Source organism: Jaculus jaculus, chromosome 11, assembly GCF_020740685.1.
Source record: "Jaculus jaculus isolate mJacJac1 chromosome 11, mJacJac1.mat.Y.cur, whole genome shotgun sequence".
NCBI classification, from domain to species: Eukaryota; Metazoa; Chordata; class Mammalia; order Rodentia; family Dipodidae; genus Jaculus; species Jaculus jaculus.
In genome coordinates this window covers 38373717-38398465 of record NC_059112.1, presented here as the reverse complement: position 1 = coordinate 38398465, position 24749 = coordinate 38373717, and the positions used below count along the sequence as shown (strand labels likewise).

General features: G+C 45.2%; 1 protein-coding gene across 3 annotated transcripts in view; it reads left to right on the top strand.

The window, feature by feature from the left end:
* Positions 1-14007: 14007 nt before the first annotated feature.
* The window catches only part of Rbpj (recombination signal binding protein for immunoglobulin kappa J region), a 117749-nt gene continuing 107007 nt past the window's right edge, over positions 14008-24749 (top strand). Inside the window, exon 1 of one of the 3 annotated variants that reach the window (XM_004656098.2) lies at positions 14008-14026. Coding sequence is in view for 1 of the 3 variants with exons in the window: in XM_045161528.1 (XP_045017463.1) it covers positions 14305-14324 (20 nt within the window). In the remaining 2 variants the exon portion in view is untranslated. Of the gene's footprint in view, positions 14027-14234; positions 14325-24749 lie in introns of those variants that run through there. The other 2 variants (XM_045161528.1, XM_045161529.1) reach the window with 2 other exon arrangements.

Here is a 24749-nt window from a genome sequence, read left to right as displayed (position 1 = left end):
TGAGATCCTGTCACTAAAGCCTGTTTAAAAGAAAAAAAAAAAAAAGAAAAGAACTGAGCCAGGTGTGGTGGTGCACTCCTTTAATCCCAGCACTGAGAGGCTGACGTAGGAAGATCGCAGGAGTTCGAGGCCACCCTGAAACGACATAGTGAATTCCAGGTCAGCCTGGGCTACAGTGAAACCCTACCTCGAAAAACAAAACAACAAACAAACAAAAAACCTAAACTAAACTAAAGTCCATCAGGTGTGTGTGTGTGTGCTTGAGTGAGGGACATGCATGCCACCACACGTGTGTAGGTCAGAGGATAATTTTCAGGTTTGCCCTGGTCTTCCACCTAGTTTGATTCGGGGTCCCTTCATTCTTTCCACCATTCCACACTTCTGAGACATCCCCTATCTCCACTTCCCTTTTCTTCATAAGCACATTGGGATAACAGCAGCCGGCTACAGTTTTGGGCTTTTACATGTGCTCTGGGGATTTCAGCCGAGGTCCTGAGTTGTGCCCCAAGCACTGGATCCACCGAGTTATCTCCCCAGAAGCCAAAGTAATTTCACCTATTCATTTCTCCTCTTAAAAGATCATTCCGGGGCTGGAGAGATGGCTTAGCAGTTAAGCGCTTGCCTGTGAAGCCTAAGGACCCCGGTTCGAGGCTCGGTTCCCCAGGTCCCACGTTAGCCACATGCACAAGGGGACGCACGCGTCTGGAGTTCGTTTGCAGAGGCTGGAAGCCCTGGCATGCCCATTCTCTCTCTCTCCCTCTATCTGTCTTTCTCTCTGTGTCTGTCGCTCTCAAATAAATAAATAAATAAAAATACTTAAAAAAAAATCATTCCGATCTTTGTGTTGTTGTTCTTTGTCTATCTTTTGGGTTTTCGAGGTAATGTTTCACTCTAGCTCAGGCTGACCTGGAATTCATTGTGTAGTCACAGGGCTGCCTCAACTCCCAGGGATCCTCCTACCTCAGCCTGCAGGCTAGGATCAAAGACGTGCACCACCACGCCCGTCTTCCAAGCTTATTCTTATTGAAAGCAATTTCAATATGCAACCAGAAGCTACATGAACCAATTTCCTCAATTCGTGATCACTTATGAAGTTTATGATCACATTTATTTGATTGATTATTCTTTGAAGTGAGACCCTACCTCAAAAAAACAAAACAAACAAACAAACAAACAAAAACAAAGGAAATGTGCCACCACACCTAGTTGATTGACTTTTTTGTGGCGAGGGGGCAGGTTTCTAGCCCAGTAGGGTCTTTTGTTTGTTTGGTTGGTTTTTCTAGGCAGGATCTCACTCTAGCTCAACCTAACCTGAAGTTCACTATGTAGTCTCAGGGTGGCCTCAAATTTAGGGCACTCCTCCTGCTTCTGCCTTCCAAGTGCTGGGGTTAAAGGCATGCACCACCACGCCCAGCTCCCAGCAGTTTTTATGAACCAAGCTGGGCATGGGGACGCCTACCTATAACCCCAGCACTTGGGAGGCAGAGGGAGGTGGACCACAGAGAGTTCAAGGCCACCCTGAGACTACAGTGAATTCCAGGTCATCTGGGATTAAACATGTGTGCCACCACGCTGGCTCTTTTTTTTTTTTTTTTTAATTTTTTTTAAATTTTTTTAGGTTGGGTCTTTTCTAGCTCAGGCTGGCCTGGAATTCACCTAGTCTCCACCGGCAGGCCTCGAACTTACTGTGATTCTCCTACCTCTGCTTCCGGAGTGCTGGGATTAAAGGTGTGTACTACCACACCCTGACTACATTTAAATTCTTGAATGCAAGTCCCCTAAGGGCAGTGACCTCAGCCTCTTGTTCAACCCTATCTCACAATGGATATTCAGCAAATTTTGTTGTTGTTTGGCTTTTCAAAGTAGAGTCTTGCTCTAGCCGGGGCTGACCTGGAACTATGTAGTCTTGGGTGATTTTACCTCTGCCTCCCAAGTGCTGGGATTGAAGGTGTGCGCCACCACACCCAGCCCCTAGAACTACCCTTTTAAGAAAGTGACCCTATGGCATTCAAACAGGAAGGGACTGTTGGGTGACTGCCTTGTGCCGAGCATTTTGCAATGCATGTTTCATGTGTTACTTATGACTCACATACATTCAGAGCAGTACCAATATTCCCTTCATTTTGCAAATCTTCTCTGATGTTAGGCAAGGCTTCCCAATTGGCATGAACTAAGATCTGACCCTTCTCCCTGCATCATTTGGCCTCAATTGAGCTAAACTTTGAGTCTCAACATGACATCATTACATTCTTCAGATTCCAACCTCCTTTTCAGATCATTTTGATTGCTATAAAAGAAAGTTGTTTATGTTGTGTAGAAACTGATTACTTTGATTGTTGGAAGAGAAAGTTGTTTATGGACTGTTCCTGAAATGATATGCAAGAAATTGGTAATAGGATTTTCTCTGGAGATTGTCTACCCTGAGGTAGAATTTGCTAGGTATGGTGGTGCACACTTTTAATCCCAGCACTTGGGAGGCAGAGGTAGAAGGATCACTGTGAGTTCAAGGCCACCCTGAGACTACAGAGTGAATTCCAGGTCAACTTGGGCTACAGCTAAACGCTACCTCAAAAAACAAACAAAAATTTAGATTTCTGTAACCCAGAGTAAAGAACTCTAAGTGAATCATGAATCTCACTTCCGGAGTGTAATTTGCACAAGTGACATTTTCTGAGTGTGATCTGTGAAAACAGGGAGAAAAATTACCTATTCTTTTTTTGTGTGTGTTTTGTTTTTAGAGGAAGGATCCCAATCTGGAATTCACTCTGTAGTCTCAGGGCAGCCTTGAACTCATGGCAATACTCCTACCTCTGCTTCCTTAGTGCTGGGATTAAAGGTGTGTGACACCAAGTGCTCTCCCTCCCTCCCTCTCTCCCTCCCTCCCCCCTCCCTCCCTCCCTCCCTCCCTCCCTCTCTCTCTCTCTCTCTCTCTCTCTCTCTCTCTCTCTATATATATATATATATATATATATATATATATATATATATGTATGTTTTGGGTTTTTTTTGTTTTTTTTTTGAGGTAGGGTTTCACTCTAGCCCAGGCTGACCTGAAATTCACTATGTAGTCTCAGAGTGGCCTCAAACTCATGGCAATCTTACTGCCTCCCTAGTGCTGGCAGACACCTATTCTTAATAATGTCCTAAAAAAGATTGATGCCCTTCAGAGAGGCCTTCAGAGGGCCTGGGGCAATGAAGATGCAATCATATTTATTGTTACTTCATAAATTATATATTCAAGCATTCATTATTTATTGCAATGCTGGAATTGAACCCAGGATCTCATACATGCTAGGTAAGTGTTCTACCACTGAGCCCATTTCCTAGTCCTAGTATTGTTTGAACTGAAAGAGATTCCGTGTTAGGTTAGCATACATCTGTTTGAAAATCCTCTATTGCATACAACTAAATAGACTTCTGCATGTAATCATGTCTCAGAAGTTATCTTTCAGTTCTTGCATCCTTCTTTTTGCCTAAATTCTGCAATGTGCTGCTTATTTTGGAAACGCGGAAAGTACCATGCAAATAAGGACATAGCTGTGCTAAGTTAAAAAGAAGATACTTAGTGTTTGCTGGGGAAAGAAATACTATGATGCTGTATCCCTGCTAAACAAATATCAGATTTGCATTGCAGAGGAACATGGCTGGAGAAATTCAGACTTGAAATGAAAAGCGGGAGCTAAATGCTTTTCCCAGACCATAGGTTGTGACTTTTAGTGAAGTCAGAAGTAATTCTGAGGGTAGAGTTTAGGCCACGTGTTTGGAAATTTTAAACACAAAACAAAAAAAAAAAAAAAAAAAAAAAAAGTATGAATAAATTTCCAAAGCACTTAAATGGAAGGCAACTTGTAGTCATGATTTTGAGAAATGCTTTTTCCACTCGTGGAATATTCCTAGTACCTTAATATAATTTATTTTGTATTTTACAGGATGTTAATCATGCCATGATTTAAATAAGTAACCATTTAAGCAACAAAAAGTACATATAGGACAATGCCACATGTAATACATAAAACAGAGTCATTGAGAATTTCTACAAATTGATTTTCTAACGTACTTTAAAATGAATACATCATTACTAGATTTAGCTGAAACTTTTCAAGGATTCTTATTGCATATCAACAAGCCCACACTCAGTATCTATTAATAGCTATGGAAAAATGCCAGAGACTTTTCTTGAAATAATTTCAAGAAAGCTGCTTTTAAAAATTCTCATGGAAGCCGGGCGTGGTGGCGCATGCCTGTAATCCCAGACCTTGGGAGGCAGAGGTAGGAGGATTGCCATGAGTTCAAGGCCACCTTGAGACTACATAGTGAATTCCAGGTCAGTCTGGGCTAGAATGAGACTCTACCTCAAAAAAAAACAGAAAAAAAAATTCTTACATTGTGGCCTGGGGAGATGGCTTAGTGATTAAGGCACTTGCCTGTTAAGCCTAAAGAACCCATATTTTATTCCCCAGGTCCCATGTAAGCCAGATGAACAAGGTGGCACATTCATCTGGAGTTCATTAGTAGTGGCTGGAAGCCCTGGTTCCCCCATTCTCTCTGTCTCCTTCTTCTCTCTCCTGCTCTCCAATAGATAAACAAAATATTAAAAAAATAAAATCGTTGGGTATGGTGGCACGTGCCTTTAATCCTAGCACTTGGGAGGCAGAGGTAGGAGGATCACCATGAGTTTGAGGCCACCCTGAGATTACATAGTAAATTCTAGGTCAGCCTGAGCTAGAGTGAAACCCTACCTTGAAAAACCAAATAAATAAATAAATAAAATAATAATAATAATGATAAATAAAAATTCTCACATTGGCATCATGACAAAAAGTGTTCAATAAATTAATATTTAAAATTAAGATAATGCCAACAGCAACTGTGAAAAGAGACAAGGTATAACTTGATTAATGAGTTCAAGGGGATTGGTCAGTAAGCTGTCTTATGGACGCTGGTGTCTTACTATTTACCAGTATTTGAATAGACATGTTTTACAGTTAATGTTGTTAGTCCTTAGTCTATTATGAACAAGGGTGCTAGCCACAGAAGTCTGTCTATAGGTCCATGCTTATCAGTACACCATCTATGACACATAGCAACAGAAATGCAATGAATACAACCTTTTGGGCAGACTTTCTTTGAAAAAGTGTCAAAGACCAAGGTAGAGGTTAGTAGTAACACAGTCCACAGAAGAAAATGTAGGGCTTGTTTCCTGTTCTAATGATTTACTATATAACCACAATCAACTTTTATTTTATTTTTTATTTTTGAGGCAGGGTCTCACTTTAGCCCTGGCTGACCTGGAATTCACTATGTAGTCTCAGGCTAGCCTTGAACTCATGGCAATCCTCCTAACTCAGCCTCTGAGTGCTGGAATTAAAGGTGTGTGCCACCACCCCTGACCTTAATTATTTTCTGTAATGTTTCAACTAATTCTCCCAATGACCCTATGTAGGAACCCTATGTTCCCCTCTTACAGTTTGCAGATTAGGAAAAATGAACCAGGAGTCAAATGGACTTACCAGTTGAGGACTCAGTGGTAGAGATAAGCAGTGCTGGACATTTACCATTGACATAAACAAATTCCTAACCCTGCAACATGGTGCATGACACAAGGGAAAGTGTGGGGACTGAGAATTTAAATCCATGCCTTTACAGTATAGATGAATAGCTGGAATGCTATAGTTTGTATGGTATCATTTTTTTACTTAGTGTTAAGTGATTTTATTTTATTTTATTTGTTTTTGGTTTTTTGAGGTAGAGTCTCACTCTAGTTCAGGCTCACCTGGAATTCACTATGTAGTCTCAGGGTGGCCTCGAACTCACAGTGGTCCTCCTACCTCTGCCTTCTGAATGCTGGGATTAAAGGTGTGCACCACCACAGTCGGCTATTCATTTTTTAATGAGAGAGAGAGACAGAGAGAGAGAGACAGAGAGAGAGAGACAGAGAGAGACAGAGAGAGAGGGAGAGAAAATGAGAGCTCCAGGGCCTTAGCCACTGCAAACAAACTCCAGCTGCATGCACCACCTGTGCATCTGGCTTGTGTGGGTTCTGGGGATTCCAACCTGGATCCTTAGGCTTTGTAAACAAGCACCTTAGCCAGCAAGCTGTCTTTCCAGCCCTTTTGTTTTTGTTAAGTGTTATAAAAAGTGAAATTCATCAATCACACGTGGGAACATTTTCTTCCAATTACATTCACTATGAAAACATTTAACAAATTGTTCAATTCGTACATGTTCTTTGCACTGAATTTACATTTGATACCACTCATGTTCCACATCACTAGAGCAAAAGGCTTGCTTTCTTGTTTTGCCTTCTGGAAGCTTCACACATGTTAGCAGTAAAGCAAAACGTAAAATAGTCAGATTTCCAGGGCAAAATAATCCTATGCAAACACAAACACCATTGGTAAGAAGTGGGAGAGTATTAATTTTTGTTTCTCAAGGTCATCTGAAGAACACTGGAAGACTTGTTTTCAGGGATCTTTTTATTTATTGATTGATTGGAGAGAGGAAGAGGCAGATATATAGAGAGAATGAGCATGCTGGGGCTTTCAGCACTGCTAAGGAATTGCAGCTACATATTCCACCTTGAACATATGGCTTACATGGGTCCTGGGGGATTGAACCTGGGTCCTTTGTCTTTGCAGGCAAGTGGTACGTTAACCACTAAACCATCTCTCCAGTCCTTTTTGTTGGGGGGGGGGGTTCAAGGTACAGTCTCACTCTGGGCCAGACTGACCTGGAATTCACTATGTATTCTCAGGGTGGCCTTGAACTCACAGTGATCCTCCTCCCTCTGCCTCCCAAGTGCTGGGATTAAAGGCATGGACAACCACACCCGGCTCCAGTCCTTTAAAAAAAAAAAATACACACACACACACATACACACATATATATATAATTTTTTTTTTTTGTAAGAAAAGTGGGGAAAAATGGGTACACAGCCTTCTAGTAACTGAAAACAAACTCCAGATGCATGCACTACTTTGTGCATCTGGCTTTACATAGGTCCTGGGGTTCTTGAACCTGGGTCATTAGGCATTGCAGGTCAGCACCTTAACTGCTGAGTCATCTCTCCAGCCTCGCAGTGATCTTTTTTCATCCTGGAGGTAAAGCTCACTTTCTTATAGAAACGCATGTCTTGATGAAATTTTTCTTGGCATTCTTTCAATCTTCTGGACACGTGATTGGTCTTGATTAACATAGAAGAAAACGATAGTGACAGTGTTATGAAAATGAGGGAAGTATCAAGATAAATGAAAACCAGGAGTCAAGAAAGGCCTGCTATAGCCAGGGTCTGGAAAGTTCCAACATGAGTAATCTGCCAGTCAGGGTTTGTAGGCACACACACACTGTTCCATCTGATACCAGCATGTTCTGCTTTATAAAGACCCTTTGGCCATCTGTAGCAGGTTTCCTTCTTTCTTCTTTCTCCTCCTTTTTAATGCTTTATTTTTTAAATTTTTATTTTTTATTTGAGAGTGACAGAGAGAAAGAGGGAGGAGAGAGGGGGTAGAGGGACAGAATGGGTGCATCAGGGCCTCCAGCCACTGCAAATGAACTCTGCAGATGCATGTGCCCCTTTGTGCATTTGACTTATGTGGGTCATCCTGGGGTATCAAGCTTCGAACCAGGATCCTTAGACTTCACAGGCAAGAGCTTAATGGATAAGCCATCTCTCCAGACCCCAAATGCTTTATTTATTTTTTGAGATACATAGAAAGAGGCAGAGAGAGGGAGAGACAGAGAGAGAATGGATGTGCCAGGACATCCGGCAACTGCAAAGGAACTCTAGATGCATGGGCTACCTTGAGCATCTAGCTGATGTGGGTCCTGGGGAATTGAATCTGGGTCCTTCAGCTTTGCAGGCAAGCACTTTAAGTGCTAAGCCATCTCTACAGCTCTCCTTTTTTTTGGCTTTTTAAGGTAGGGTATTGCTCAGGCTGACCTGGAATTCACTATGCAGTCTCAGACTGGCCTTGAACTCATGGCAATCCTACCTCTGCCTCCCAAGTGCTGGGATTAGAGGCGTGCACCACCACACCTGGCTAGCCCTCCTTTTTTTTTTTTTTTTTTTTTTGTGGGGGACAGACATGTGAGCTTCTTGGAAATTAAATAATGATGATCACCCCCCCCCCAAAAATGATGCCTTCATCATTTCTGAATAGGATACAATAAAGAAGTGAATCAATACTTATCTGGATTTATTCCTTACTGCATTAGGCTTTTTTTTTTTTTCTTCAAGGCAGAGTCTCATGCTGACCTGGAACTCACTATGTAGTATAAGGCTGGCCTTGAACCCAGAGATCCTCCTACCTCTGCCTCCTGAGTGCTGGGATTAAAGGCGTGCACCACCATGCTCAGCTTGCATTAGGCTATTTTAAGATTTTTTTTTTTTTTAATTTTGAAACAAGGTCTTATGTATTCCGGGTTGGCCCCAAACTTGCTCTGTAACCAAGTATGACCTTGAACTCCTGATTCTCACCTTTGCTACTAGCATGCTGAGATTGCAGGTCAGACACATGTCACCATGCTCCAGTTTATGCGGTGCTGGGAATCAAACCATGGGCTTTGTGTACAGTAGGCAAACACTCACAACAGAGCTATATCCTCAGCCCCTTAAAATTTATTTAGTTTAGGTTTTTGAGGTAGGGTCTCACTTTAGCTCAGGCTGACCTGGAATTCTCTATGTAGTCTCAGGGTAGCCTCAAACTCATGGTGATTCTTGTACCTCTGCCTCCCAAGTGCTGTGATTAAAGGCGTGCACCATCACGCCCAGCTAAAATATATTTTTGAAATAAGGACATTTTGATGTGCTTCAGGAGGGTTTTTATAAATGCAAGTTAAAGGCTGTTGCATAGGGGATGGAGGGGTGGCTCAGAGGTTAAGGCGCTTGTCTGCAAGACCTAATGACCCACGTTCAATTCCTCAATACCCACAACAGAACCTGATGCACAAAGTGGTACATGCATCTAGAGTTTGTTTGCAGTGGCTGGAGGCCTTGGTGTACCCATTCTCTCTCCCTCTCTCTGCTTGCAAATAAATAAATAACGTTTTAAAATTTATTTTATTTTATTTTTTGGTTTTTCAAGGTAGGGTCTCACTCTAGCCCAGGCTGACCTGGAATTCACTATGTAGCCTCAGAGTGCTATGCAACTTTTAAAAAATATTTTTATTGCCAGGGATGGTGGTGCATGCCTTTAATCCCAGCACTCAGGAGGCAGAGGTAGGAGGATTGCCAGGAGTTCGAGGCCACCCTGAGACTACATAGTGAATTCCAGGACAGCCTGCGCGAAAGTGAGACCCTACCTCGGAAAAAAAAAAGTTGCATAATAGGGTCTGGAGAGGTGGCTTAGTGGTTAAGGCACTTGCCTGTGAAGCTTAAGGACCCAGGTTCAATTCTCCAGGTCCCACATAAGCCAGGTGCACATGGTGGCACATGTATCTGGAGTTTTTTTTGCAGTGACTAAAGTTCCTGGAATGCCCATTCTCATACTATCTCTCTGTTTCTTCCTCTCTGTATCTCTAATAAATAAAAATAAAATCTAAAATAAAAAAAGTTACATCATAAGGCCAAACTTGGTGGCGCATGCCTTTAGTCCCAACACTCAGGAGGCAGAGGTAGGAGGATTGCCACAAATTCCGAGGCCACCCTGAGACTATAGAGTCCATTCCAGGTCAGCCTGGGCCAGAGTGAGACCCTACCTCGAACTCCCCCCCCAAAAAAGTTGCATAATAATAATGAAAAAGCTATGACTTCATTGGCATTGCTCTATGTACTTTATACACAGGAACACTTGGAATCCCCATTAACAGCCCCGTGAACTGAGCATTATTATTCCCACTGTATAGCTGAGGGAACTGAGGTCCTGGCAAGTTAATTCACTCATCTAAGGGTTTATAGCTAGACGCAGGGCAAGGTGGTGCTTGAGCTTGGAATGCTCCTTATGAAGTTGCCTAGTAAAATCCTCAGTGTTTTTGGCAGGTCTCAATATGTTTTTGTTGTTATTGGTGGTGGTTTGTTTTGTTTCTTCAAGGTAGTGTGTCACTCTTGCCCAGGCTGACCTCACTCACAGGGATCCTCCTACCTCTTGCCTCCTGAGGGCTGGTGTTAAAGATAATGCACCCAGTTTTTTTTTGGTTTTTTGCCTATTTGAGTAAAGGTCTCACTCTAGCCCAGGCAGACCTGGAACTCATTCTGTAGTCCCAGGTTGCCATTGAGCTCATGGTAATCCTTCTATTTACAGGTGTCTGCCACCACTCCCTGCTTTAATAGGTTTTGTTTCCATTTTTCGAGGTAGGGTCTCACTCTAGCCTAGGCTGACCTGGAATTTGCTACATAATCTCAGGGTAGCGTCGACCTCACGGCAATCCTCCTACCTGTGCCTCCCAAGTGCTGGGATTGAAGGTGTGCGTCACCACACCAGGCTAATATGGGATTATTATTATTATTTAATTAATTTATTTATTTTAGGTTGGATCTTGCTCTGGCCCAGGCTGACCTGGAATTCACTATGTCATCTCAGGTTTGCCTTGAACTCATGGCAATCAATCCTCCTACCTCTGCCTCCTGAGTGCTGGGATTAAAGGTGTGTGCCACCACTCCGGACTCTAATATGGGATTTTAATGGAACTTTATTTTAAAATAAAAGCAGTATTATCCAGGAATGATGGCAAATGCTACTAATCAAATCCCTGCACTCAGGAGGAATTGGTTGGAGGAGTGCCACAAGTTCAAAGGCAGCCTGCTCCACTGAGTTCCAGGCTAGTCATCATGAGAGTCTGAAACAAAGAATGACAGCAATGTGGAATGTGTTATTTTGCTTAACAACCACAGTGTATAATAAAGATGCCCTAAGGAGTTACTACTAACTGCTTCACTTACCCACAGGACAAGCCACACATTCAGACTCCTAACCTCCTTTTCACTAAAGTATTTCATTGATTGGATAAAAGAGAGACCATACATTGAATAACAAAACAAAAAATGCTTTCAGAAATAGGCTATAGCACTTCCTCTCACCCCCACCCATAGTGCCTTACTCTATCCTGGGCTGACCTGGAACTCACTCTGTAGTCTCAGGCTGCCCTCGAACGCAACAGCTATTTTATCTTTCTACCTCTGCCTCCCAAGTGCAGGGCTTAAAGTTGCCTGCCACCACACCCAGTTATAGACATTTTATAAGGCAGATTCACAAAGCTTGGTTCATGGATGGTATGCAGCAGAATTCTCAACCAGGCTGCTATTAAACCCATAAGCCTGCCCCCAACAAGACACTGCCTGCAGAAGGCTTCAATTTCCAATTGCCATCAGCTAGGGAACCTACCACCCAGAACACCTAAATTTATGGGAGACACCTGAATCAAGCAAGCCACCACAATCACGATGAGTTTGAGACCTGAGACCATATAGTGAATTCCTGGTTAACTTGGGCTAGAGTGAGACCCTACTTTGAAAAACAAAAGAAAACAAAAAAAAAGCAGCGGCCTGTGAGGGAGGGCTTAGCTGTTAAGGTGCTTGCCTGCTAAGCCTAAGGACCCAGGTTTAATTCCCCAGAACCCACATAAGCCATATGCACAGGGTGGTGCACACGTCTGGAGTTTGTTTCCAGTGGCTGGAGGCCCTGGCATGTCCATTCTCTCTGTCTCTTTCTCTCTCAAAGTTTAAAAAAAAAAAAAAATCTTAGTATATGTCTACATTTGTGGATCTATGATGTTAGTGATACCCGGTTCCTAAATCATGCCAGTCTGGGCTACCACACCAGGGTCCATCTAAAACATGGGTGGTAGAACGCAGCCAGGAACTCATTGGTCAAATACCCCCAAAGGAGGGGATGTGCTTAAGCAGCAGTCACCAAAGCTCCTGATGAAGCAATACCTAAAATGGGCTGATTATACAAAGTTTGGAAAAGGGAAGGAAAATGATGCCATTATTTTAAGTCATACTGGTGGGAGGGAAAAAAACAAGAACAGAAACTAGGCCGGGCGTGGTGGCGCACGTCTTTAATCCCAGCAGAGGAGACAGAGGTAGGGGGATCCCCAGGAGTTCGAGGACACCCTGAGAATTCCAGGACAGCCTGAACTAGAGTGAGACCCTACCTCGATAAAACCAAAACAAACAAAAGAACAGAAACTAACTTGTAGGAAACTAACTGGTAGGAAGACTTAGAGGAAGACTTTTTCCTTTTTTGGTTTCGCAAGGTAGGGTCTTACTTTAGCTCAGGCTGACCTGGAACTCACGACCACCCTCCTACCTCTGCCTCCCAAGCGCTGGGATCGAAGGTGTGCGTGCCCCGCACTCTGGTTCTTTTTACACAATGTAGCGACGCGGGCTCTCCAAGTGCATCCCCCTCCCATTTGCCAAGCGCACAAGGTCAAGGTAACAGATCAGAAAGAAGCCCGCCCCTTTGCTATAGTTGTTGGGGAAACCCGAACTTGTTTTAAACCCAGTGAAGTGGAGGCCAGACGCGATGACTCAGAGGAGTGACTCAAACCCAACACTGGGGCTGTCTGTCAGCTCCAGGAGGCAAGGCGCGCGCGCGTGGGGGGCCGGGGGTGCAAAGCGTCTGGCACTCGTCCGGAAAGTACCAGGTTGCGGAGGGCCACAGGAAGAAGACCCTCCTCCTCGCCCCCGGGAGCCTGTCTGAGCCTCCGCACCCGGGGAAGTTCCCAAGGGGCCTCCGCGGGTGTGCCGGCGTGTGCGCGGCACACGACGCCCCCTGCTCCCCAGCACGCGCCCCGCGGCCGGCTCATCTCCCTGCCAGCCCGCCAGTCCCCACACGATGCGCGCCTGGAGACTAACACCTGTCCGGTCCGGGCTCCGCGAGACTTGGTGCTCAAGCCCAGCCGCCAGGAGGGGCGCGATCTCGCGAGGTTTGGGAAATTTCCCACGGCCCGTGTTGTGTCTGAGCGGAGTGGTGAAAGGCGCTGGAGGGAGGTGTAGCGTGAGACTGGGATGCCCGCAGTGCGCACATGCGCAGAGCCGCCCGCTCGTGCCAATCCTGCGGTGACGGCCGGCCCCGAGCAGGTCTCGGGCGGTGGAGTCCAGTTGTCCGGGTTTTGCGGTTCCCTGCCGGGAGGAGGCCGTGCTAGAATCTGGGAATCTCTAGGAAAGGGCCCGGGAAGGAAAGAAAGGGGGGGGGTGGTGGGTGGCGAGCGGAGGGGGAAAGCCGGGGGACACGGCAGGTAAGGGAGGGGGCGGAGCTCGGGCACGGCACCTTGCTGGGGAGCTGCCCTGGCCCGGCTACGTTAGGATGGTCACTTTGCCAGATGCACGAGCCGGGCATCCCGCAGTGCCCTGGGCTATGCCAGGTCCCCGACGGGAGGACCGGTTTCTGTGCACCATCCGCGTGTGTACCCACGCGAGCTGGCTCACTCCCGAGGGCCCGGAGGCTGCAGGAGTGTGGCCGGCATGTGCAGCGCGGTTCTCCCGAGTGGAGATGGGCAGTGTGTGCCCGGCGGTTGCTTAGGGGACCTTAAGTAGCTCGGGCGACAGAGCTCCGTGACAGAAGTTGTCCACGCCGCGGGGGCTCTGAGAGGGGCCGGCCCACCCTGGCTTCCCGGCGGTGGCCGAGCGCGCCGGCAGGACGCATGGAGTCAGTTCCCGTCTGCTCCGCGGGCTCCCAGCTCGGCGGGCGTCACCTGACGCAGACATTAGCATAAAGGAGGTGCGGGCGATCGCTTTTTTTTTTTTTTTTTTGAATGAATGAAAAGGGCTGGGAACGCACAGCGCGCGGGAAAGCCGCTTGGAGCACACCCACTCGAGGTGTATTCCTGCAGGCCTGGGAAACGCGCACATTTTTTCCCAGGACCCCACCTCCCGGCCCCTGGGCCCCGCCTCTTGACCCCCTTTTCTCCCCCCCCTCCGTCTCCCACCCCCCCGCCGTAGTAATTCCCCCCCTTCTCCGGTTTTCCTCAGTCTCCACGTCCGTTCCCCGAGGGCGCGTCCCAAAACCCGGACAACCGGAGCGCTCCCCATGGAGCACAGGCAGCGCTGGGCCGCGGAGGGGCCACCTGCGCATGCTCCGTGGCGCGGGTAGGTTTTTCCAGGCTTAGGCAGAGAGCAGGAGCTGCCCGTGTCCGCGGGCGAGCGAGCGGGCGGGCGGGCTGCGTCCGGCTGCGGGCGGCGAGGGGCGCCGGGAGCGCGAGGAGGGGTGGGGAGGGCGGGCGGCGAACTGGGTGGGAGCGACGAGCTCGAGGAGCGAGGGAAGGGGCGGGGGTTGGTGGCGGCGGAGGAGTGGGGGCGAGGGACCGGGGAAAGGCGTCCGCGGGCAATCTCGCGAGGGTTGGAGTTTTGGCGAGAGTTTGTGGAAGATGGCGCCTGTTGTGACAGGGTAAGTCTGAGGGGAAGCGAGCGCTTTGAGGGGGGGCATCGGTGGAGAAAGTTGCGGGCTTCTGGGGGCATGCCCGTGGCGGGCGGGCGGGCGGGCGGCCGAGTTCGGGGAGCGCCGCGCGCCCGGGCTCGGGAGGCGGCGGCGGGGGGCGGCGTCTCGTGCGCGGCGGTGCGCGGCTCGCGGGCTCCGCGCTGGATCCGGCGGTGGCGGCGGCTGCGAGGCCGGCGGCTGCGGGCGGAGAGTGCGGGCGGCCGGAGCGGGGTCCGTGGGCTCCGGGTCCTACGCGCGCCGCCGGCCTTTGCCATCCCGCCGCCGCCGCCGCCACCCCCGGGCAGGGCTCCAGCGCAAGCTTTGTTCCTTGCGGCCGTCGCCCCGCCGGTGTCCCCCGACCCCGGGCGCTTTTGTCTTTTCCACGCTGCCCCCCGCGACTCTCTGTAACCCCCGGCCCTTTGTTTGGCTGTCTCGGGCGCTTTATGGGGCCCGATGCGCTCCGCATCCCGTCTCCATCGCCTTCCCACCGCTGTCCTTCTTCCCGGACCCCTTTGTTGTGGCCCTTGTCTTTGGTGGCCCACTGACCTGCCACGGCCCAGCAGGCATGCAGATTCCTGTCTTGATTTTTTTTTTTTTTTTTTGGTCTATTGTCTTTCTCTTGTGTATTCCCTTCTCACCTTTCTGTCTGCTCCATCGTCACCCAGAGGCTTTGTCTCCTCCATCCTAGTGTCTTATCCTCTTGGCATCATCTTCCCCTCCCGTCACCGCTTCAGTTATCCACTGCCTTCTCTGTGTGTCTGATGAACTGTCTCAGCCCGAGGACTCCATCTGGTGCTTCTGAGTACAGACAGACTACGGTTTGTTTTTGTTTTTGAGAGTCTGAGAGATGCTTGGGGATACTTAGCTTCCTCCTCAGCACCCCTCCTCTCCTCCGCAACCCTTTCTCTATGGCTTGCATGTAACCCCCCACCCCCCATTCAGTTCCATGTCTCTTTCTCTCGGGATTAAAGCATTTCCAGTTTTTCTTACTGTCTCTTGGGGCCCATAGTGGTTTTGCTTGGAAACAGTAGCCCTGGAAAAAGATCTAGTCTCTTGATGGTTATTGGTCCTCCCCCGCACCCCCCCCCCCCATGGGTTTTGACGGCCGGGCCCTAGGCTTCTGGGTTTACCTGCGTGAGGATGGGAGAGTATTGTAGGACGGTTAGAACTAGGCGCAAGCTGTTTTCCCCCCTACTGATGATGGAGTGTAGTTTGAGATTGAGATGTCCACAATGCAGATTCATTTGCGGTGTGAGCAGTGGAGTGCATTTCGATGTTGAAAACTTGTGAATGTTGGAATTGAAGAAATTTATCATTTTCTAGAATCTAGACCTGCAGTTGAGTTATTTTGCTAGCAGTTCCTACTTATAAGAGGTGGTATACTGCTTGAGACTTTGATAAAAGTGATTTTTTTAAAAAAGTAAGAGTTTTCCATTTACATTCGTTAGAATTTGTATTGTAATTGGAACTTGCAGTTTGTGCTTTTTACTTGCGTAAAATATGTGACAACTCTTCTGTCCCATAATGGGATCGGTGCTGAAGAGTGCAGTTTTGGTTGATGAATACTGCTTTTAGGATCTTTGTGGAGTAAACTAATCACAGGCAGCCAAAAGGCAGAAGTAACAGCCTTATTTTGGCTATCTTAAAGGCACTTCCTTATGTCACAGCATTAAATCGTGTTCAGCTCATATTGTTATGGTAATATTAAAAGCTTGGGGTTAGTGGGAGGTGTGGTGTGGCCTATTGTATACTAAAGGCTAGAATTCTTGGGCTAGGAAGCATTTATCAGGACTGCTAATACTGAATGTTTTTTCAGGATTTTTTTCCTAATAGTCACATTATCTGTAAAATACTTTGCAGTGTCCTTTATACACTATAAAATTGTATGCAAAGTGCTGTTAGTAGAAGGCATATAAGATGTGATCCAGAGAAGATTGATGCTTTGAAAAGCTTTTTAAAAGTGGTGATTAGAGTTAATAGATTAAATTTTAATTAATGGAAACCATGTCTTTGTATGTAGAATTTCTGTGAAAATTTGCAGCCTGAGTTCCATGAGCGGCTTTTGTCAGTCCCATCCTTAGTATATAGCTATTCTTTTGAAAGTAAAATCAAGAGCGTACTCATTCTGACTGTAAGCAGAGTGTAAATACTTCATAGTACAATGTAATTTGCTCTGGCTTGTGAGTTTGAGGATAATCAGGTAGACTTCAAGTCACTTCCAATGTGAGTTGTGTTGTTTCTAATCCTTTAAGACTTTCATTTCATGAAATAAAACAGTGTCTTTACATAAAACAGCATATTTGGAAATGTATAGTATGAATTGTGGCTGGGCAACTTCATTCTGAATAGTTACAATTTGAGGTGCATTTGTATAGCTTTTGTATAGCTTTGAATCTGGTCTATTATATACACTAGGCATTAGATTTTGAACTGTTAAATTTATTTAAAAGTTACCTCTTACACTTTTAACTGGATTGTTTTGAGGAAAGCCACTCTTGCCAGATGTGATTAATTGGATAACCTTTGACATTGTGGATGAGCAAGGCATTAGGAGAACATGGTTTTGTTTGAAAATTCTTACAAATCTTCATTCATTTTTAAAAACTAAGACTTAAAACTTGACTTGAAAGCATTATTTTGCTGTTTGCTTCCTCCCAATAGTAACTTCATGTTATTTCAACTAGGGGCAGTATTTTCTCATGGATTGACTAAAAGTTGTTATTTTTGGCATCTGGCTTTGTGATTATTTCCAAGTTATTATACTTCCCTTGGGCCAGTTCCTAACTCTGTAGTAAGATGGGAATGGGATAACTTACCACATCTGTGTAGTGTTGCTGTGCTTAGGAACTGCAGAGCATCCTTGGGTTAAAAGTATGGCTGAGGTCTAGCAAGTGCTCCTGAAATAAGCTAAGGTGAAGCAGGTCATGTTTTTTTCTTTCTTGGTTTTTCGAGATAGGATCTCATACTAGTCCAGGCTGACCTGGAATTCACTGTGTATTCTCAGGCTGGCCTCAAACTCATAGCAATACTACCTCTGCCTCCCAAGCACTGGGATTAAAGGTATGTGCCACCATGCCCGGCTAAAGTGGGTCATATTTTATAGAAAATTCTTAGCATGGGCTGGAGAGATGGCTTAGTGGTTAAGTGCTAGCCTGTGAAGCCTAAGGACCCCTGTTCGAGGCTCGGTTCCCTAGGACCCACATTAGCCAGATGCACAAGGGGCACACGCATCTGGAGTTCGTTTGCAGTGGCTAGAAGCCCTGGCGCACCCACTCTCCCCCCCCCACCTCTTTCTCTCTCTGTCACTCTCAAATAAATAAATAAAAATAAACAAAAAAAAATTCTTAGCAAATTACTGTAGTGATAGTGGGATACCCCCCCCATATGTATCATGAGGGGATAAAACAAACTTTTTTTTTCCTATGAGCTTTAGGGGAGAGGGTCATGCCATACAAAGAGTCAGGTAGTATTTGAGTGTCTTGTGTAAGAGAGTGAAGAGCCTTCACAAGTGCATTTGGGATGCCCTTCCTCTTGTATTTCTTCATGTAGTAATAGTTTGTAAAATGCTGGCACAAAATGTTAAAACCAGATGTATTATCCAGGTCTGTTAATAGTATGACAATGCTTATATGAGCCTTATATATATGTTTTTTTATTTTTTTTTTTTTTTGGTTTTCTGAGGTAGGGTCTCACTCTACCTCAGGCTCACCTGGAATTCACTATGTAGTCCTCAGAGTGGTCTTGAACTCACGGCAATCCTCTATTTCTGTCTCCCAAGTGCTGGGATTAAAGGCGCGTGCCACTATGCCCGCTGAGCCTTATATTTTTAATGTGTAGTCATTTGCTTGGAAGCATATTTTCTACCCACTAGGACTTGGGTCTTGGTCTTCAAACGTGTTTTGTGTGGGATGGTGTTTATAGACTTAGTGAATGGACGAAAGCTGTTGTGTGTCATTCTGGGCAGGTGATAATCAGGTATCACCTGGTTCCTTAAGCAAGCCTTCTGGCTTCTTGTCTCCAAACCCTTGACGATGATGGCTGCTGCTGCTGCTGCTGCTGTTAGGAATACTACTACTGTGCTTATTATTTTTTTCCTTGTTTGTAATAGGGGGATCCATTGAGACAGGGTTGTATTATGCAACCTGGTTGGCCTGGAATTTGAGATTCTCCTGGCTCAGCCTCCCCAGTGCAGGAATTATATATACTTACCACTACATGTAGCTAAGCCTTAATTGATTTCTAATCACTAAGAACTGGTAGCTTTCATTATGAAGAAACCTCTTGAATCTGCCCTCATCCTCACTGCTACAATCCATGTTGTCCTCATTTCTCATTTAGATTACTGCTGGCCTAGAGACAGCCTCTTGCCACTTCTGATTCACCCTTTCACCTTCCACTTGGCCTCCAAGCAGTGCTCTGTCCAGCCAATATGGATCCTTCTTTACTTTAAAAGCCTCCCAATGGCTCCCCCTACAGCCTTCCTGTAGAGAAGCAGCTGAGCAGGTGGTTTTAAGTTTAGTTAAGATTTGTTCTGTGCTGGGTTCCAGTTCTCTTTCCCATCTACCCTTTGCGGTATTGTCAGTTGACTTACCCTTCCTCTTCCATCGATTGCAAGATAATTATTCCTAATTCAAAGAGTTGTGAGGTTCAAATGAAATATCCAAGAAAGCATTTGGTAGAATTCAAATCATATAGTAAGTAGTGTAAAAAAAAATCTTCGCTAGAGCTGGGCATAGTGGTGCATGCCTTTAATCCCAGCACTTGGGAGGCAGATGTGGGAGGATTGCTGAGAGTTCAAGGCCACCCTGAGATTACATAGTGAATTCCAGGTCAGCCTGGGCTAGAGTAAGACCCTACCGCAAAAAAAAAAGAAAAGCCCATCAATATTTCATAATTTCATGTAGGATTCTCCATAACTGTTTATCAACAGCTTTAGCTAACTTGCATCTTTCCTCAATTGCTTATATTTAAGAGCTTGACATTTCCTACATAGGCCTAGCAGTTTAATGCTTCCCTGAGTGTAAGAATTAGGTTATTCAATACTAAGGTCAGAGGATAGTCTAACCAGATTGATGGGGTGAGGTTCCATGCCCCATCATGTGTGTTATCAAACAATTGGAAGCCAGGTGTGGTGGCGCATGCCTTTAATCCCAGCACTCAGACAGAGGTAGGAGGATATCCCTGAGAATTCGAGGCTACCCTGAGACTATACAGTGAATTCCAGGTCAGCCTGGACTTGAGTGAGACCCTACTGTTAAAAAAAAAAAAAAAAAAAAAAGAATTGGATGGAATTTCAAAGGGGAAAGTTTGGGGGAGAGGGAGGGAATTACCATGGGATATTTTTTTATAATCATGGAAAATGCTAATAAAAATTTAAAAAGTATAAAAAAAGAATTGGTGTAGTCCTCTTGGAAGTGTGTCACTAACTAGTAATTTGTATATTATGCTCAGAACAGTGTCCAGCACATGATACGGAGTTAGCAAAAAGAGCTTTTGAGGAAAGGACCCTTAATACTTTGAAACGTGATTATATATGGCAGAACTTAAGGTATATGTTATATACACTCTGTATCTGGTGCGATAGTGTTGTATTTATTTTATTATTTATGGTATTCTTAGGGAACAGTTGCTGTGGTACCCAGAGGAATTGATAGTTCATCTGGTGGCAGCCGCATACACCTGAAAACACAATAGTGCACTTTATAGTCAGAAGGTCTTTTTAGATGATTAGAAAACACTGCAATATTATCTCAGCCTTCTTGTTGTTGGGAATATAGGTGTGGTGGTTTGATTCAGGTGTCTCCCATAAACTTAGGTGTTCTGACTGCTAGGTTCCCAGTTGATGGAGATTTTGGAATCAAGGCCTCCTGGAGGCAGTGTATTTTGGGGGCGGGCTTACAGGTGTTATAACCAGCTTCCACTTGCCAGTGTTTGGCACACTCTCCTGTTGCTGTTGTCCTTCTCATGTTGGCCAGGGGGTGATGTCCATCCTTTGCTCATGCCATCGTTTTCCCCTACCATCATGGAGCTTCCTCTTAAGTCTGGAAGCCAAAATAAACCTTTTTTCCCCCACAAGCTGCTCCTGGTTGGGTGTTTTCTGCCAGCAATGTGAACCTGACTGCAACAATAGGTGTGCACCACCATGCCCTGCCAGGTCCAATGATTTATTTACAATTTATTTATTTGTAAGCAGAGAAAGAAGAGAGACAGAATGGGCACCCCAGGTCTTCCAACCACTTAAGACGGATTCCAGATGCATGTGCCACTTTGTGCCTACTCCATGTGGGTACTGGGGGACTGGCCTCTGGTTGTTAGATTTTGTAACAGGATCCTTAACTGCTGAGCCATCTCTCCAGCTCCAATTTATTTATTTTTTGGTTTTTTGAGGTAGGCCGGCCTGGAATTCACTTGATAGTCTCAGGGTGGCCTGGAACTCACAGCGATCCTCTTCCTCTGCCTCCCGAGTGCTGGGATTAAAGGCTTGTGCTGTATGTGGCTTATTTTTTAATCTTATTTCATGTGTTTGTGCAAGGTACATTGTGATTGTCAAATGAAGTAAAATACATGAAATTACAAAGGTCAGATAAAACAAGGTATGTTTGGTTTGTAAATAGTAAAACACTTTATACAGATATTTAAATTAGAAGTCAATTTCCTTTGGTACCATTTCATAGGCAGGGTGGTTGGGCATTTGTTTCAGAAAGGCAAGTGTATTTATACATATGTACACAACCCTTGGTATATGTGCTTTGGCATTCTGAGCGACCTCTTTCCTAATTACTGCTGTGTTGTAGATGATGTCATTGAGTCACTAACAATTGGGGTCTTCTTGCTGCTGTCTTCCATGCTGGGACAGCTAACCATGCAGGAACGTGGGATGCTCCCCTCTCCTACTTCTGGATGACTTATTAAATCTAGTTCACCCTCGTGGTGCTGCTTATTAGGCCTGTTAATGCTTGGGGGAATGAAGTGACAGCTAATGGGCTGGAAAACCCTGGACACATAGAGCAAACTAACTTAGGGAAGGTATTGTAAGTGGTAGGGGTGACTTGTATGTATAAGTGTGTAAGCTTGCTGAGTTGAGATAGTGCATAGAGCTAAGCATGACAGCTCTTCAACCAGTTTGAAGATTCCAGCAAGCTTGGGGGTATTTCCGCTGTTTTCAGCATACCAAAAAAAGAAAGAAAGAAAGAAAAAGAAAAAGTCGGGCATGGTGGTGCACACCTTAATCCTGGCAAGCAGAGGTAGGAGGATCACCATGAGTTTGAGGCATTACTGAGACTAGAATAAATTCCAGGTCAGCCTGGGCTAGAGTGAGACCCTACCTTGAAAAACAAATCAAAAAACAAAAAAATCAAAACAAAAGATAAGGGAAGACGAGATCATGCTGGAGTTTGCTTGCAATGGCAAGAGGCCCTAGCATGCTTTCTGCTGTGCACGCACGCGTGCTCGCCCCCTCCCCCTCCCTCCCTCCCTCCCTCCCTCCCTTCCCTCTCTCCCCCTCCAAATAAAGAGAAGAGAAGAGCCGAGCTGGTGGCACATACCTTTAATCCCAACACTCAGGAGGCAGACATAGGAGAATTGTGAGTTAGAGACCGGTTTGAGATTACATAGTGATTTCCAGGTCAGCCTAGGCTAGACCCTACCTTGAAAAACAAAAACAAGAAAAGATAGCCTTGCAGTGAAAGTGCTGCATCTGATAGATGTGAGGTGGAGTACACGAGAAAATCCAGGTGACCCTCACCTTTTATTTAGTTATTTTTATTTTGTTTTACATAGGTTATAGTCTGACCCTGACCTTTTAATTCCTCTGCCAAGATCCCTTTTTTTCTATTCAGTAGTTTTAACTTGGCTTTGGTGCTGAATTGCATTGTTAATTGGCTCATAATCAGTATTGCATCAAGTTTCTCAGTTAATGTAGCCAGGGAAAAGTGTCTGATTGTAAAACTACCTGGGGTGTGGATGGAAAAGGCTTGTTACAGAAGTAGATACCAACTTCAAATATTTTTGGTTTGAAGTATGAGAACAGTTTTCATGGAACAGAAGTTCTGTACAGAGTTCCTAATCCTAACACCAGCTAGAGTAACCAGAAACATTGAAGCCTCAAGGCTTGAAGAATGAATTCAGGAAACTGAATGGAGCCATGCTTTTGTGACTCCCCTTTTTTTTTATTTTTATTTATTTTTTTATTTGAGAAGGAGGGAGGGGAGGGCTGGGGGAATGGACATGCCAGGGCTCCCAGCCACTGCAAATGAACTCCAGACACATGTGCCACCTTGTGCATCTGGCTTACATGGGTCCTGGGGAATCAAACCTGGGTCCTTTGGCTTTGCAGGCAAATACCTTAACCAGTAGGGCATCTCTCCAGCTGTGACTCCCATTTAGAATTACTTTATTCACTCATATTTATTTATTTAATCTTTGGTGTGGAGGTCAGAGGACTACTTCAGGTGTTGGCCTTACTTTCCACCTTGTTTGTCACTGGCTCTCTTGTTTCTGATACATCCAGTCTAGCTGCTCTTCCAGCTTCTCGTTCTCTTGCCCATCTCCAGTGTCTTTGAACAGTGATGGTATTATAACATGTGTGACTACATTTGGCTTTTGTGTGGATTCTGGATAGTTGAATGGCCTCTGGTCCTAAGGCTTACAAGTAGTTGATCTCCTGAGCCATTACCCCAGCCACAAGAACTAATTTTTTTTTTTACTTGTTTATTTTTATTTATTTATTTATTTGAGAGTGACAGAGAAAGAGGCAGATAAGAGAGAATGGGCACGCCAGGGCCTCTAGCCACTGCAAATGAACTCCAGACACGTGCACCCCCTGTGTATCTGGCTAACATGGGTCCTGTGGAATCAAACCTTGAACCAGGGTCTTTAGGCTTCACAGGCAAGTACTTAACTGCTAAGCCATCTCTCCAGCCCCCAAGAACTATTTTTACTAAACACTTACAAGGTGTAAGACTCGGCCATGTGCCAGGACCACAGTGTATCTAACAAATGCTTTGGTGAAGCCCATGACTGAGTGGAAAGCACTCAGGTAATTATAGTTTAAGGAAGATTGTGCTGTTGTAGCACATGCTTAGTGTTGGTGGGGGACACAGGTGTGATGATCTTCAATTGGAGAGGTGTTCATACTACAGGTGAGTGTTGATAAAGGAGTTTAAATTGGCCCAGAAAAGTGATGGGGGCCTCTTGGAGAGTACCCTGAGTGTTAAGCTAAATCAGGGAAGCATTGGATAGGGGTAGGCTTTAGATGAGGCAAGGCTGGATGTAAACTGCAAAATAGATTGGTGGAGCTTGTAAGAAAACCATGATGAAGGTTGATTTTGGGGCCAGGCCCAGGCATGGAAAGGCAAAACAGCTTTCTGAGTGAGGCAGCATGGTACAGGGGACTTTGGATTCCATGGGTGGCGTGTCACTAAAGTAGAGCTGTGGCTGAGAGTGTCGGTTCCTTTCAGTCTCCCTTGTCTTACATGTAAGACATTATGGTGTTGCAGTGAGGGCGAAGTAAGGTACGAGATATAAAATGGTGGCTTACTCAGTTTTGGGAGTTGTATGCACTGAATTATTTGTCAGCGGGGCATGGTGGCTCATGCCTTTAATTCCAGCACTCTGGGAGGCAGAGGTAGGAGGATTGCTGTGAGTTCAAGGCTACCCTGATATTACATAATGAATTCTAGGTCAGCTTGAGCTAGAGGGAGATCCTACCTCAAAAAACAAGCAAAACAAAAACCCCAGAAAGATCTGAATCAGTTATTGTTATTCTCCCTTTCTCCCAACATGTGGAATTGGAAGGGTAAAGTGAGAAGCAGAAGGTAGAAAAAAAAAATCTCTTAATGATTGAAACTGGAATGGGGCAAGAGGCTGAATGAGATAACCAGGTTTAAGATACATCAAAATGTTTGTTGATTTCAGTTATGGAAACTTTTCCATCTCTACTGCAACACTTGTCATTGTTCTGCAGTGACATCTGTTTGTCTGTGTTGATTATCGACCTTTCTAGCCCTCTGGACCTCAAAAGGATGAGAGCAGTGTTTTCTTTATCTTAAATAGTTATGGAGGAACTGTCATCTGCCAGCGTGTTGCTGGCTCTATTGTGACTGGAGTGGATGTAATAATATGTCACAGTTTGCCACTAGGTGGCGCTTGGTGTGAGTGATAAAGCTGGCATTCTATATGGATTGGTTTTGCTGTTTATGACCCACTTAGAAAATGACCCTCCTGGATTATACTTTGCTTTCTGCCATTTCTGGGCTATACTGTTTGAAGTGGAATATGAGATAGAAAACTAAATAGTGATGCAGTGTTAGGTATGTTTTGTAGAGGGTACCTCAGTGAAACTTACTGTGCTCAGAGTATGGACCCTGGTGTTCCCATTTTAGAGTGTTTTTGTTA